We start from the raw sequence: 15,625 nt of genomic DNA on the forward strand, positions 1-15,625 counted from the left end.
GGAATGACCTGTTCTGCACTCTTCAGACTGCTTTCCTGGGAGTGTAGATGAATAAGGAAACTTCACAAATGGATGCTCAGATGCTGTGCTTCAGAGTCCTTCACTGCTCCCACAGGTCTGTGCAAAGCTGTCCCTAGGCACAAACTAACACTACCCCAGAAGGCAAAGGACAAGTGAATACGCACCAAGGGACACAAAATGACTAACTGCAGAGGGAAAGGGGACTTTTGGTGAAGCTGACTGAGGAGCTAATGAAAAATTTTCAAAAGTACAGGACAAAAAATACAAACTCTGACTCCAGGGTGGGAAAGGTAAAGAGATTTTATTCATGTGTGTGGTTGTCTGCAGGCCAGGAGGGGGTGTTGGATTGTTTGGAGCTGGAGTTACAGACTACTGTGAGCTTCCTGATGTGGGTGCTGGAAACTGGATGCAGGTCCACTGGAAGTTACAAGCAGTAAGTACTGTTACTGTTCATCTCTGAGCCATCTCTCTAGGCCCTTATTCAGTATTTCAACACTTACAAGAATGGCATAAATGTGGGCATTAGGAATTTCTTAAACTGGGGCCATCATTAGCTTTAAATTCTTCTGGAAGTAGTAAAGCATAAATTCTTTTTTTTTTTTTTTTTTTTTTTTGGTTTTTCAAGACAGGGTTTCTCTGTGTAGCTTTGCGCCTTTCCTGGAATTCATTTTGGAGACCAGGCTGGCCTTGAACTCACAGAGATCCACCTGCCTTTGCTTCCCGAGTGCTGGGATTAAAGGTGAGCGCCCCCACCGCCTGGCTTAAAGCACAAATTCTTAAATACAACTTAACAACAATTCTAACCTAGAGACCTAATCATCACATCATCCTGTTTTATGTCTCATCACACAGAGATCTTACCCTAAGACAATGAGTTCACCATATTTCACTGGGGCTTTGGAAGGATGGTTTTCTTGATCAGGAGAAAACATGAGCTTGGCTGTCTTTCTCAAATCTTTGTTCACTGGTCAGGAGCCTTGAGACACCTTTTGCATTATTTCCTAGAAAGAAATAGTTTTTGTTAAAAACAACATGAACAGTTATTCCAGTTTAAATAAAGACATTATTTCCCAACAGTCTTTGTGAGCACATTACACAAATCACATGAAATAAACAGTATATGATGTTTCCCCTGATAATGGTTCTATATTTGACACAAAAAGATCAAATGTACATCTGGCTGTCTGCCACTTTACAGAAAGTACTTATATATTTCCCTATTATTTCTACAAAGTATAATTAAGGACCCTGGAGATAATAACGTAAGAAAATATGAAGGTTTTTTCCTAAACCTGTTAAGGGAGGGGGCTGGTCAGACTGCTCAGCTAGTAAAGGTGCTTGCCAGCAAGCCTGGTGATGGGTTTGATCTGAGACCTAGCGCGGTGAAGGGAAAGAAGCAACTGCTGCCAACTGACCTCTGACCTCCACGTGCACAGCGTGGCACATGCAGGGACAATCAGGAAGCCACGAAAAGCTGAGAAAGGCAGAACAGCAGGACTCAGGGCCCAAGGAACAATATTATAGTGAATTCTCTGTGCTCTCTTTGGCGAATACATGCCAGATGTGGAACCGAGAAAGACAGCAACCTGGAAATATGAACTAGCATACCCCCAAACAAACAAAAGCTTGCTTTCTGTTTAAAGGAATAATAAAGTAGCAGTTTGGTAAGATAAAAGCTTTGATCATAACCGTTCCACTGCGGCCAATACTACTGAAACTGCCCCATTCTCACCAGCCAGCACTCAGTGTGGAGCCTTGACAACCACTGGAAGCGCAAGAAAGAGACAGAGAGTCCTAGTGGGACAGTGTTAATGCAGGCTTGGACGAACCCGAGACGCTTCCTTTGGTAGACAGGCACACTCTCACCCAGCCCCGGTGACACCACTGGAGACTACAGGATGACTCTCGCATGTACTCAGCAGTAATAAGGACCCTCCCCCGACCTGCCAACAGAGGCTGAGCAGGGAACCTAGACTTTCGTCTGTCAGTCACAGGAAGACCCCCACCACCCTGACAAAGCAGTGTCAGGAAATGGCAGTGCAAATGGAAGGCTTAGATAATATACAGTCTCAAACACAATCTGAAATGTCCAGGTTTCAACATACCACTCCAACATATCAAGAACCAAAAGATTTACGACATAGAAGAGGTAACCAACAGATGGAAGACAAAACCAAGACTTGCCCAACAAAGAGTTAGATGCAGCCATGGCAAAATGCTCCAATAAGCAATTACCAGCACATCTGGGACAGTAGGGACAAAGTACAACATCTCAGCGAACACACAGAAGAAACATCAAACCACAATAAAAAGCTTATTAGGCAGGCTGGACAAGAGTTGGGCAGTGCTTCTGGGTCTGTGGAACTATAGCAAAAGACCTAACATTTGCATCACTGGAACTCAACAGGAAAATGTCAGAGCTCAAACAACACTCAAAGAAATAATGTCTGAAGACAACAAATGAGACGAGAAAGAAAACTAGATTCAAGAAACAATCTTGTCCCAAGATAACCCAGATGTGGTGCTATTTTGTTTGTGGTCTAACAAATAAAGCTTGCCTGAAGATTAGAGTGTGGAACTAGCCACTAGTTAGCCATAGAGGCCAGGTAGGTAGTGGTGGCACACACCTTTAATCCCAACACTCTGGGAGGCAGAGGCAGAGGCAGACAGACCTCTGTGAGTTCAAGGCCACCCTGGGCTACACAAGATTGATACAGTCTAAAAGAAAGAGCCAGGCAGTGGTGGCACACACCTTTGATCACAGTCCTTGGGATCTCACGCCTTTAGTCCCAGCACTAGGGAGGTGGAGACATGAAGTGATATGGCTGGACAGAGATGAATATAAGGCAGGAGGAGACAGGAGCTCAGCCCCTTTCAGGCTGAGGATTTGGTAGAGGTAAGAAGTCTCTCTAGTGGCTGGCTCCTTTACTGATCTTTCATCATTTACCCCACTATCTGGCTCCAGCTTTTTATTATTAAGACCAATTAGGATTTGTGCTAGACCCAGATATCTGCACGGAGATAGAGTCCTACAGACTGAAGTCAAAGAAAAGATCCTTGAAGCAAACGAAAAGAAACAGTATTTTATCTACAGCAAAGAAGCTGTCAGAATGACAGTGTGTGTCTCACCAGAACCCACATGATCCATAAAAAGGGCCTTAATATATTTTTAAAAGTTATTTATTGGAATTAAAATATATCATTCTTTCCCTTCCCCTTCCCCCTCTAATTCTTCCCACACGTCCCCTTGCACCTTTCAAATTCACACATATATATATTACATCCATATAATCCTCAACATAAATTTTAAAAAGCCTGTTCAGTCTATATAATGCTGTTTGTTTGTATAGTAAGAAATGTCAACAGAAGAATCTGTATCCAGTAAAATCAGAGGGAAGTAATTAATCAAGACATTCTCAGGTGGAGAAAAATTAAAGAATTTGCCAGTGGCACATCACAAAGGAATGACTAGAGAGAATTCTTTCAACAGAAAGAATAGCTAACAGGGTAGCAAAAATATAGGTAAATAAGAAAAAAACCTCTCCTTTTTATATTTACAAATTATAGTATTAGCAAAGCATGGCTACTCCTAAAGTCTGAAACTATTATTTGAATGCTAATATTTGACTGACATTAGTGTATCACAGAGCTAGCAAGTGTCAGCCTGTGTTCTAGCTGGAGCTCTTTAGACAAAGCAATCCGCTCTCTTTCTCTAAAATGAAAGGACTACAGTAGAATGAAGGGAGTTTTGGAGCTAGAAAAAAAATACAAGCAGCCACCTGGCCCTGGCCTGAGAATCTACAAGTAACGTAAACAAGGCTGTAGTATTCAGGAAGGCTACAGCTGTGCTTCTCAGCCTCCCTAATGCTGTGACCTCCTGTTGTGGTGACCCCATAATTTTGCTACCATTATGAGTTGCAATGTAAATATCCGATATGCAATGTGACCCCTTGAAAGGGCTGTTGGACTCCCAAAGGGGTCAAGACCCACTACAGACTATAGAGCAAACAACAAGTTTTAGCCTGGACAAGGAACTCAGGACAAAGAGCAAGCCTAGCATATGTCCCCACTTTATATTTTTTAGGATCATTGGCCAAATTCACTGGGGAAAAGATTTCTTTTTAATCAGACACATTCTTACTTTGCTTTTGATTCCTTAGAAGTCCTGATGTTGGACAATTTCCTAGTGACTGGAGCTGCAGTCACGGAACAAGCTCAAACTCAACTTCTATTCCATCTCGAATGCTCCAAAGCCGAAGACAATCCAGTACCACCAGCTACTTACATACTTAATGATCCAAGATTAAGTTCTCTTAAATTTAGTCAACTGACATGGAATTAGCATTCTTAAGCTGGAATAAAATATAACAGCTATTTCTCTTTCCGTGCATTCTCGCACATGTTGATTGATGGTTGTAATAGAAGCTGCTAAAAACTTCACATGAAGGCTGTTGTCTATATAATGGGTCAGCATTTTTAACACAAGCCCAGTTGCTGGACAGTACTTTTGTATCCACTTCCTTCAAATATTCTCTATGTATCTTAAATCTTCAAAATTAATTTCTGAGTTATACATTTGAGTACTTGAAATGGATACATGTACAAAGATGTCCTAATGTCTCAGTTACCAGTTCCATTTGTCACCACTATGTTAGCATGGCTGACACCATGTGCACAGTCCTATCCCAATGTGGTCTAGCACTAAGGGTGTGAAACAGCACCATTAACTCCAAGACAGGAAAACAATGTTAACAGCCTTGCTAAGATAGTAAGGCTCTTTGCTGCACCAGCTGCTATAATGAAGCTCTGTGTGATTGTTGGAAATCGTGCATGTTGCTCTCAATGGGAGGAACTAACCTTCCTAAGGACTGCCCCCTGCCCCCCAAAAACCTATACTCTAGCATAGTACCATTTTTTTGGGTATGGTTGGGAGAAAATGAAAATAAAGCCATAAAATATATTAAATTTTAGTTTGACTGCTAAGTCTGCAGCCATTTGTTATATAAAGTGCAGTAAAGGACATTTGTTTTCATATTAAGTCTTCCCAAAGACAGATTTTTTTTTTTTTGGTAATACGAAACTGTCGGGTATCTCCTAAAGAAGGGAAACTGGAAAACTGATCTTTGTCCTTTAATGTTACAGGGTTGTTTGTTTTTAATCATTCACATTGGGTCCAACCCTTTGCTTATGACCTACTAAACGGCTACAGACCCTAGACCCTGCTCTGAAAGAGAAGTAGGGCAACGCTAAGCCAGGAATCAAACAAGCGTGGCTGTTTACAGTCTTTTGATCAGTTCTATTGTAGGACTGAGACCAAGAGAATGCTTGAAAACGTGAAAACATTCTAATTCTTTATAATGAAAAGTTGTGGTTGAATACAGTCTCTCTGATGGGACAGATTTCTGTTCCTCACTAGAGTTCCACTGTGCATGATTTCAACAGGATGACTCAAAAAGAACTGCTTAGGTGTGTGTGTGTGGTGGAGCCATCTTCTGAAACCAGTATAGCTAAGGACTAAAAGGGGTCCTCTCAATCTCCTGTTCTCTTATAATCAGGAGGATGAACAAGCAGCTTTTTTACACAAAAAGAGAACAATGGTGTCAGAGGTAACACTTGGAAGTTAGTACCTTTTCTGTTTCTTTAGCTTACTATAACAGTAGAGGAAAGGGAAGTCCACGTCTCCCTCCCCAAACAAACAGAGGGTACCAACGTGTACCCTTCCAACCCTTTTAGATTAGCCAAATGAGTTGCTGAGAGTCTTAGCACTTGCAAGGCTAACTTTTTGCATCCTGACAAAAAAGCACTGAATACTTCCCCCAAAGATGTAATTTGTTTCTCTCAACTAAGGTTTTTCAGCCTTAGTACCACCAACATTTTGATACTCTAGTAGCCTGGCCTTAATCTTAGGCATTTCAGGAGCATCCCTAGAGGTCAGTAACACACATACTATGATAATCAACGAGTCTCAATGGTACTGGGCATGGTGGTGTGAGAGTCAAGGGCAGAAGGATGACTAGTTAGGAGCTAGACTGGGTTAAAGGAGTGCCAAAACACAAGAAACAAACAGAAAACAAACACCAACCAACCCATAGCTAACTATTACACTTAACCCACCCGAGAAACACCTCTGATATCTTGAATTGGGAATCAGAGAATTATTCTAACAAGGGAAACTTCCCCAATTTTGGTGTATTTTTTAGAACATGGAAAGGTATTAAAAATATTTGCTTATTAACACAAAGATAACCACTGTCCTTAAAGTTTTATATTAAGCCTTGTGCTAATAAAGGTAGCTGCATTTTGGAGGTAGCTGCATTTCAATGTTTGATAGAACCGACAGCTGAGTAAGCAAGGGAGAATCTCTTGTCTTGATAGAAGTTAACCATTTCTCTGCATTTAAAATATTTGGACAGTGTCTCTTCAAATGTTTGAAGCAAAGGAAGTAGAGCTGGGGTGACCACAAATGAGTTCAAGACCAATGCTGCACGCAGATAAGGGGGAATCATCTGAACCTAGACTCACATTGGTAAAAATTAGAAGCAAACTTTGTTAAAAGCAAGAAAATCCTTTTAAGTAAAAAGAGTGTCAATTTGAATCAACTCATGGGTTAAGGTCTATCTTGCACTTGCACAGAATACTAATTAACAAAATGCTGTCACATAACATCATTATATTTGACCCTTAAAAGAGCTATCTGAATCGAATATGAAAATCTCACTAATTTCCATTTTCTAGACAAGGGAACTGAGCGGGTCAGGAAGGTCATTTACATTCCAACAGCTCTGGAAGAACTGTCGAATTTCTACCACAACTATACAGGTACGGTCATTCCCATTTTATAAACAGAGAGTGAGGCCCCCAGAGGGAAAGCAGTCTTAGGTTCCCAATACCACTGTTGACACAGAGATAAGGTTGAACGGGCTAGTTCTCACCTAGGAACCAAGACACCCCATATGGTGTCACCAGGAAACTAGAAAGCATACTGTCTAAACCAACCTTCAAACAGTTACTATTCAGTAAACTAGCTATGGACAGACAACCCTGCCTAGTGCTTTGAGACCATCTGAACCGCTGCTGTCACTTCCTAATGTTCAGTGGATTCATCTGTCAACCTGCTTCCTGGTAGTAACCACCAACAAGAACTTCAGCAAATGAAGTGAAACATCGGAGGAAGAAAGGAGGCAAGGGAAGAGCAGGGTATCACACCAAAGCAAATTCTTGGTGCCATCAGAAAGGAAAACATGCACTAGAAAATGAGAACAGACAGCTCAGGAAGAAAGCTTCACTTCTTGTGAGTCCAGAAGAAACTGCTAGACAGTCTTCCTGATTGGGGGTCTGCTTAAATGTTCATCATACTGACCCCAAATCACTTATTCACCAGGCTACTGGAAAACGTCTTTATTAATATAACACATTTTAGAGAAAGCAACAAGTTCTGTGGGACTCAGCAGCTATTCAGAACATGAGCACAGGAAAAGTGCAGGGATTTCTAGCTCCCAAATCAACATCCAACACCATTAGCCCTCCACCCCACCCTTCATAATGGTTAATTAAAGGTGGGTCCCGTCTCTGTGCCAACACTGTTCTAAGCGTTTACATGTAGGAGATTTAAACTTTACAGTAGCTGTTACAAGGCTCAGTTAATAGGTAAGGACACTGAAGTGACACCCTCTCCACCACTGTGACCTGCTGAAACATTAGGTATTAAAGGATGCCAGGGGAATTACATTTGGAAGGTAAGTTAAACACTGACCCGAAAACATCTCAACTCTGCACTACTACACACACAGAGTAAGAGCTGTGTATTGGTTCTGTTGTCCTACCAGGCACAATCCTAAGAATAAACTTCCATAACAAGAAACAGTCATTTCAGTGGGATCAATTACTTAAGGTTGAATTTTATTGTACCGAGAATAAAATTTAAACTTGGGGAAAAGGAATAAAATGCATTTCTCTCCAACTACTTCAAATCATTATCAACTTAAGAAATTTTAAAAATGGCATGCCAAGTAATGGCCACTGTTGTATTTCTAGGAGTAAGGAATATTAATTTTAAATGGGCCATGATAGAAAGTACTACTAAATAATTATGCTGAGCAGTTAAATTACTCCTAGAAATAGAATATTTTCTCATCTTATTAAAACACTGAACTAAGTTACATACATTTGCTTAGAAAAGCAACAACAGCCAAATTATGCAAGTGAATAGAGAAATAAGGAAAACATTACATAGGTACAATGCAGTTTCTCTCAGCTGTAATGAAAAAGTGAATAATGTCACCTACAAGAAAATGGATGGCTCTGGAGAGCATGCTACAAGAAATAAGCCACCCTTTCTCTCATATATGGAATCTAGATAAAAAATACAAATATGAAAGTAAAAGGAGTAATATTAGGGGAAAGATGGAGAAGAGGGTTATGGGAAGTGGTAAATATGATTGCACGAAATACCACAACAAAACCCACTATTTTGTACAAAAGATAGGCTTACAATAAAAAGTTATGGCTGATGAAATTGCTCAGCAGATAAAGGTGCTTGTGCCACAAGCCTGGCAACCTGAGTTCAATCCCTGGAATCCAAGGTGTAAGCTGAAGACTGACTCCACTAGTTGTCCTTTATAAACATGCCCCCTCCAGTTCATTCACAACAATATTAAGTAAAATTTATATTAAACTGAAGAGTAAAACTATGTAAAAATAGATGCTTTTGTTCAGATTCCTTAATAATAATTCTCCAAGATAAGCTTAATTGCTCTCCATCTTAAGAACAGGGCTGATGATTAAAGAGTCTTCTCATCTAGACTAGAAAACCTTAAAGGATAAAATGTTCTATTTGCCTGTGAAGTACATAAAATATTCAGGCACACTCAATGTATGTATGTTAGCTACTCAACAAAGCAAGCATGCCACACAATTAAAAAAAAAAAAAAAAAAAAAAAAAAAAAGGCAACAGCAGTGTCAAAATATCTCCCTGAGGACATTTCCTATGCACACAGGGAAAATACTAAGCATACAGTGGGAGAAACCAGACAGCTACTCCAGGAACCAACTGATCAAGTTCAACACTGCCCATAAAAAGACATTTTGTCATCACTTATCTGTGATGATGCAATGAGGTATGTTGTAAAGAACCCCAATCCAACTACAAGAAACCACTAAGAAAACCCAAACTGACGGATCTACAAAATAACTATGAAAGTCTGCTCCAAGTCTCCCAGTCACAAAAGGAAAGAAACAGAGTTGTCCGAGACGGAGATCAGTATGGTTCCATTAAGCAAACAGTACCACATCAATGCCAAGTTCCTAGTTTTGACAGACACATGTGGTTGCAGGAGTTGCTAACATTAGAGGGTTGAGTGAAGGGTATATGAATGAGCTTGTATTAGTTTAGCTTTTAAGATTTATAGTTAGAAGCTTTTTGAATGAAATGTGTCAAAATTACCTAAGGGCTGCTCTTACACTTCATGCTTCCTCCTCTCAGGGGACTCTTCCTAGACCATCTTAAACTCTGCTCTAAGAGTAAGAGTATCAACGCAGATAGTTGGCAGACTAAATAAGTGAAGATACTTGTAAATTTTCCTGAATTACCACTAATTATCTCATTATCATATTGGTCTTTTGAACTGGAAGAGACACTTCGTAAAATAAAGCCATCACTACGTCAGACTGACAAAAAGTTGGGACCCTGAATAAGGGCTTTATCCAGTGCTTTATGAATTCTTATGAACCCCCAATTGACCAGCCAGTTCTGTAGCATGTGATTCCTGTCTTGTAAAAGCAAGCACTTATCGTAAGTTACAGGACTTGTCATGAGGGCTGAAAGAAATCAACTTGGCAGTAAGATTTCAATGATGGGCCACATGTCGAGTTCACTCATCAAGTACACTTTCCTCCTTTGACAAAGCAACCTTATACAGGGCAGGATTCAAGTTTGCACCTCAGGAAAATTACCAATGACTGAAAACAGAGTTTGGAGTATCATAAAATTATTACAACTGGAATATTACTCAGATGTTAAAAAAATTAAATTCACAGATAAATTGGTGAAGCTAGGAAAAAATTATTCTAAGTAAGACAGACCCCAAAAGACAAATACTGCACATTAACTTTTAGGTTTTAGATGTGTGTGCTACAATTAGAAAACCACAGAGATCAGGTACCTAGTAAGGGAGAGGCTCTTCCAAGGAAGGAGAAATAGAATTTAGAAATATGGAGAGATAAAGGGGAAGACAGGATAGGAACATTAAACAGGGATGGGGAGGAGAGCTGGGAAAAGGAGAGTATGTGGGGAGGGAAAACCAACACTAAAAGCCTTTGGAAAAGCCATATTGTAGAAGCTTCCTAAAATATACACATAGATGAAAGGAGTTTAAATGGAGTCACCATAACATGGGAGACAAAGCCCCAACTAGACATCTTATGCCACCAAGTAAAACCACCAGTGCCAAGGATTGGGTCACATCTTGTTGAGTCATTAGCCAAAAGAACTCTCTCAAACACCATATTGCCAAGGCTACTAGTTGCTCCCCACAACCTGAGGTAAGGCCTTATTGCTAAAGACAACACTTACTTACACCACTGAACACAGAAGCTGAGCTGGTGTCCAATTAGAAGCTTCATGCCTACTGATGACTAGCATTTGGTGCTAGAAAGTACTCTGCATGCTACAAAGCCTGTGACCTACAACAGAGATCTACCTGCAAGATATACTGGTACAATGGTGTTATGGGAGTAATCAACCACTTTTTGATTGGATTTAAGGCCCATTGCTGAGATGGAACCCATGCTGACACTGCTAAGTACCCAAGAACCTGAGACTAGACAGGACTATTATTCTGTTAAAGGAAGATATCAATAAAATAGCTCCTAATGTCATATTCCTATACCCAGAGATCAGTGCCTTGCTCAACCCTCACCAGAGAATCTTCTTCTTGCAGTAGATTGGAAATAGCACAGACACCCATAACTGGATATTGTGCAGAGAATGGGAGACTCTGCAGCTCTTAGACCTCAATGGGATGTCTTCATCAAACCCTCCCCCACGGCTCAGGCATCTATGTGGAGGAAGAGGCAGAAGGACCATAAGAACCAGGCCAAGAGATGATTCCAAGGAAATGGTCTTCAAGACACAACAGGACCGATGAACATATGAATTCAGAGACTGTGGTCGCAAGCACAAGATCTGTGTAGGTTTAAGGCAGACAGGGCCCCGCAGTGACAGGGGAGGGTAGACATGCGGTCCCAACCCTAATCAAGAAGCTACAGACAACTGAGAGCTGCTGGCAAAGTGAAAATCCCCTTCCTCCAGAGGAGTGTCACTGGGTCACACCAGGGCAGGTCCATGGCCAGGAGCAGCTGGCCAATGAACTCTGTTTTTTTGTGTATGTGCTTTTTGTTTTGGCTTTTTTTTTTTTTTTTTTTTTGGTCTTACTGGCTTTTGGTTTGTTTTGATTTTCATTTTGTGTATTTATTTAGCTAAAGAGAGTACACACACATAAAGTTGAATGGGTAAGAAGGTGGGAAGGATATGGGAGGAGTTAGGGGAGAGGAAAAACATGATCAAAATGTATTGTATGAAAAATAAAAGAAATTGTTTACAACTGTAAGCATTTAAACAGTGATTTATAATGAAATGTAACAAAACCCCAAATATTTATCAAAGCCTATTAAGTATTAAATGAAGAATACTAAACAGGGCTTAGTAAACACTTGGTTAACTTTCGGTGGTGCCGCCCATCACTTAAGACCTAACCATTTTCTCAGATTTAACTGGGTTTCTTGGTACCTAAGCTATTGTTTATAATTAACTTTGTAGATAACTTTGATACCATATAAAAAGTTCTAGTTTTTTAATATTCTTAATATTTAATAATGATTAAAACCATAATACTTAAAGGCTAAGACAAAAATTTTCTAGAAATCTCAAAATCTATTACAATTAGTTTTAAGATTGAATGCTATACATATGTTTGATTTTCTTTTCAATAGAGGAAAATCAGATGAATTTGAACATGTTTCTACTATTCTTATAGAAGTTAACGTTTTAGGCTTTTTTTCCCCCCAAAGTGTCTTAGTAAGCTTCATTCAAAAAGAATGAGAAGAAAATTTTAGCTGAATTTCTAAACACAAATGAAATACTTTTTTTCCTGAGAAGGTAGTGCTCAATAAAGAGAATCCATTACTAGTGACAATTATTGCTACTTTGAACAAACAGTTACAGCTTAATCCTACAGCTTCATTTCCTTCTTGGTTCTTGCAAAGTGCTCAGGAGAAGCAGGTGATCTTTCTCTGGCAAGTCATACTGTGTTCTCCAGAAACTTTTTAACAGTAATTTAGAGACACTGTGTGTGGGAGGTTAAGAATATCTATTTTTTTTTTAAACAAAGTGAATATTTTAAATTATTCAGTGTAGTATTCCTATTTAACCCCCTTCATTAGGAAAACAAAGACATATATCTAGATTATTTTCATGAATTTCCTTTTTTCTTTCATCTGACTATTGTTACATTATCACATTACAAAAATCCCAAATTACCAAATTATGATTAATTTTCTAATTTCAGTCATAGCCATTTTTTAATGCACAAGAGATTATTTCTTCACATGCTAAAAAACTGGAAAAATATCTAAATCAGATCTAGTTTCTTTTAAATTTACAATAAAACCCTTTTTCAATCCTATTTTTCTTTAGGTAAAAACATAACACTGCTGGGAAATAACAAGTGTTGGTTTTTAATGGGAAGATTCCCTGTAATTAATAATCAGCTCTACCAATTATTCAATCTCTTCTTACCCTAACCCTAAGAACAACTGAACTGCTCTGGTAGAAACACCACTCATGGTCCCTGCAAAGCACAGCTAACCAGTGGACAGTGACACCATTCCAGTCTTCCGAGAACACCATTAATTCTCAAACTTGACAGGCAAACAGAGTAACAATATTAGGCTCTACAACATGTAAAGAACCAAGAACGTAGGTTAGCCTACAAACATTAAGAACAGCTTTGAATTTTCTGTAGTTAGAGTTCCCAGGCTTTCTTCCCTACTGATAGGAGCTTAATAGTTAACAACACAGAAACTTTGGATTTGAGATTTATCCAACCTCTGTCCTAAGACAGAAGGAAATTTAATCATACATTTACACACAATTCTAAAGCTAAATATGACAAAATGAAAAATAAAAGCAGTCTGATTATGATCCAGATAATTAACTTTTCCAGTTTACCTGAAGCCTCAGAACGACCCTAAAATTAAGGCACAGAGCACCCACCATTTTCTTCTGTCGCTATGGCCACACACTGAGCCACCTCCTCACCAGAGTATAAAATCGAGATAGTATGAAAGCATCTGCCAACGGCACTGGGAACCACACACGGCGTCAGAATGTGTGGGTGGGCCTGCGCTATGCAAAGTCAGTAAACACTACAGAAGTCCGGCTTCTATTGGCTAAAGTGAGAATTTGCTTCTCCTCTACCTCCTCCCTCACAGTATGTGGCCCAAAAGGGAAGAAACGGAAGAGGAAGCGGGGAAGAATTTTTAACACAGGTTTAACAGCAAATTATAGAATAAGGCACTTCAAAAGAAACATATCCTACTTCTTCAAAAGCTACTCAGATTAACCATGTACGTGCTCCATAAATGCTAAAAATATAACTGAGGTATCAAATTATTAGTTCACGATAGTAAAATAGCCTATTTTTACAGATTTAGTATAATAATCAGTTAAACACCCCATTCTTAAATTCTTAAAAACAAAATCAATAAAATTCACATGTACAAAATATCCATTAAGTACTCTGAATAGAATTTGATCCCCCCTCCACCACAAAAATCTGGTCACAAAATAGTATACTACCCTGAGCATAAAATCAAGTGAACATTTAATCATATTCTCAACTGACAAAAACTCCAGTTCCAGGGGATCTAATGCACTCCTCTGGCTTCTGAGGGCACCAGGCATGCATGTGGGGCAGGAGGCATACATGCAGACAACACACCCCCACACATAAAAGAAAAATAATGAAGTTCTTTAGAGGCACTCAGTGTCCAGCCCTACTAAACATTCTACCAGTGCCCCAAAATTGATGCTGCCACTCATGGTTAAGAGCTATTATGGAAATGGCTGTCTAATTTAACAACTTAAGACTTATTAAATTATGATATACTGAATAGTAGTACCATTTCTAGCAACACTTGATTTCAAAGTCAGTAAGTGCCCTTATTGATCTTAATAGAATCTCACTCCTGCTTAGAAATAGTTTATCTTTCTTGAAAACTCATATAAATAATTTTGGTGGCCCTGTTTATCCAAGAAACCTCTCACAATATGCCCACAGGACACAGCTCTGATTCACGGCAGCCTATCACATTTAAGACAGTAAGTACTGTGCTGTGGATATCACTCTGTGTAAATAAAGTTCTGATTGGCCAGTGGCCAGGCAGGAAGTACAGGCAGGACAAGAGAGAAGAGAATTCTGGGAGGTGGAAGGCTGGGTGGAGAGAGACACTGCCAGCTGCCACCATGACAAGATGTAAGGTACTGGTAAGCCACGAGCCAAGTGGCAAAGTATAGACTAACAAAAATGGGCTAAATATAAGAGTAAGAGCTAGACAATGGTAGGCCTGAGCTAATGGCCAAGCAGTTTAAATAATATAAGTGTCTGTATGATTATTTTATACGTGGGTTGTGGGACCGCGGGGGCTTGGTGGAACCTGGAGAGAAGCTCTCCAACTACAATACTATTATAGTCACAAGTGCCTTGGCACAAAATGAGCTACCCTTCTCTTAGAGCTGACAAGTTTCTATCTATTCTTCCCAGCATTCTGTACCTGTGTCAACATGTCCTGAAATTCCTTCAGTAATTCTTCATAGCATTTCTTCGGCTCCTTCTGTTGGCAGCAGGACCACTTAGGACACAGTGAAATAAATCTGCTCAGGAATCCTGTTTATGTCTAGTATAGATACACTCAGGCCCTAAAGCTCACTGAAGACAACCTGAATACATTCTAGGATCTTGCCATCTGAGGACCCTAGCTTGTCATGTTATTCTAGGCTGAGGGTTGCTCAAGAAACCGGACGTGACAGGTTTAACACTCATACCAAACAGAATGTAGCTGTAGCTGTCTATGCCTAATGCCATGACAAAACCTAGGACCTGCCTGCCACTCTTGGGACCAACATATCAACTCTCTTAATGTTTGGAAGTATATTTCTTGCTCATTCCTAGGGTAATCAACTTATCAAACAGTCTATATAATATGTCATCATTCCTACTTTAATAAATAGAAACAGAGAATTAAAAGTATAAAAATTCCTTACATATTTCAGGCTATGCTTCTATCAGGAAATTCATTTTTCTTAAAGAGCCCTGAGAAGACACTAAAGACAAAATTTCCATGTATTCTAAGTGACTACAATAAGCTGCTTTTAGAATAGGCCAAAGACACATGTCCATGACAGAGAGAATGGTTAGAATTAAATCTCAACTTTTCTTCCCTAGTCTAAATTCTGATTGCTTAGATAAAACATTTCTGTTTCTGACATGTGCTTTTATTTATAATAATGTTCGATTAATAATGTCATGAAAGTCAGCCAAACACAAAA

At 39.4% G+C, this 15,625-nt stretch overlaps 1 protein-coding gene across 1 annotated transcript in view; it reads right to left on the reverse strand.

The window, feature by feature from the left end:
- Peli1 (pellino E3 ubiquitin protein ligase 1) overlaps positions 1-15,625 on the reverse strand; it is a 50,841-nt gene that overhangs the window by 12,162 nt on the left and 23,054 nt on the right. Inside the window, exon 2 of the mRNA XM_036200902.1 lies at positions 883-1,022. Within this exon, the coding sequence (XP_036056795.1) occupies positions 883-953 (71 nt within the window). The 5' untranslated portion in view covers positions 954-1,022. The remainder of the gene's footprint in view (positions 1-882; positions 1,023-15,625) is intronic.

Source organism: Onychomys torridus, chromosome 10 (assembly GCF_903995425.1).
Source record: "Onychomys torridus chromosome 10, mOncTor1.1, whole genome shotgun sequence".
Taxonomy (NCBI): Eukaryota; Metazoa; Chordata; class Mammalia; order Rodentia; family Cricetidae; genus Onychomys; species Onychomys torridus.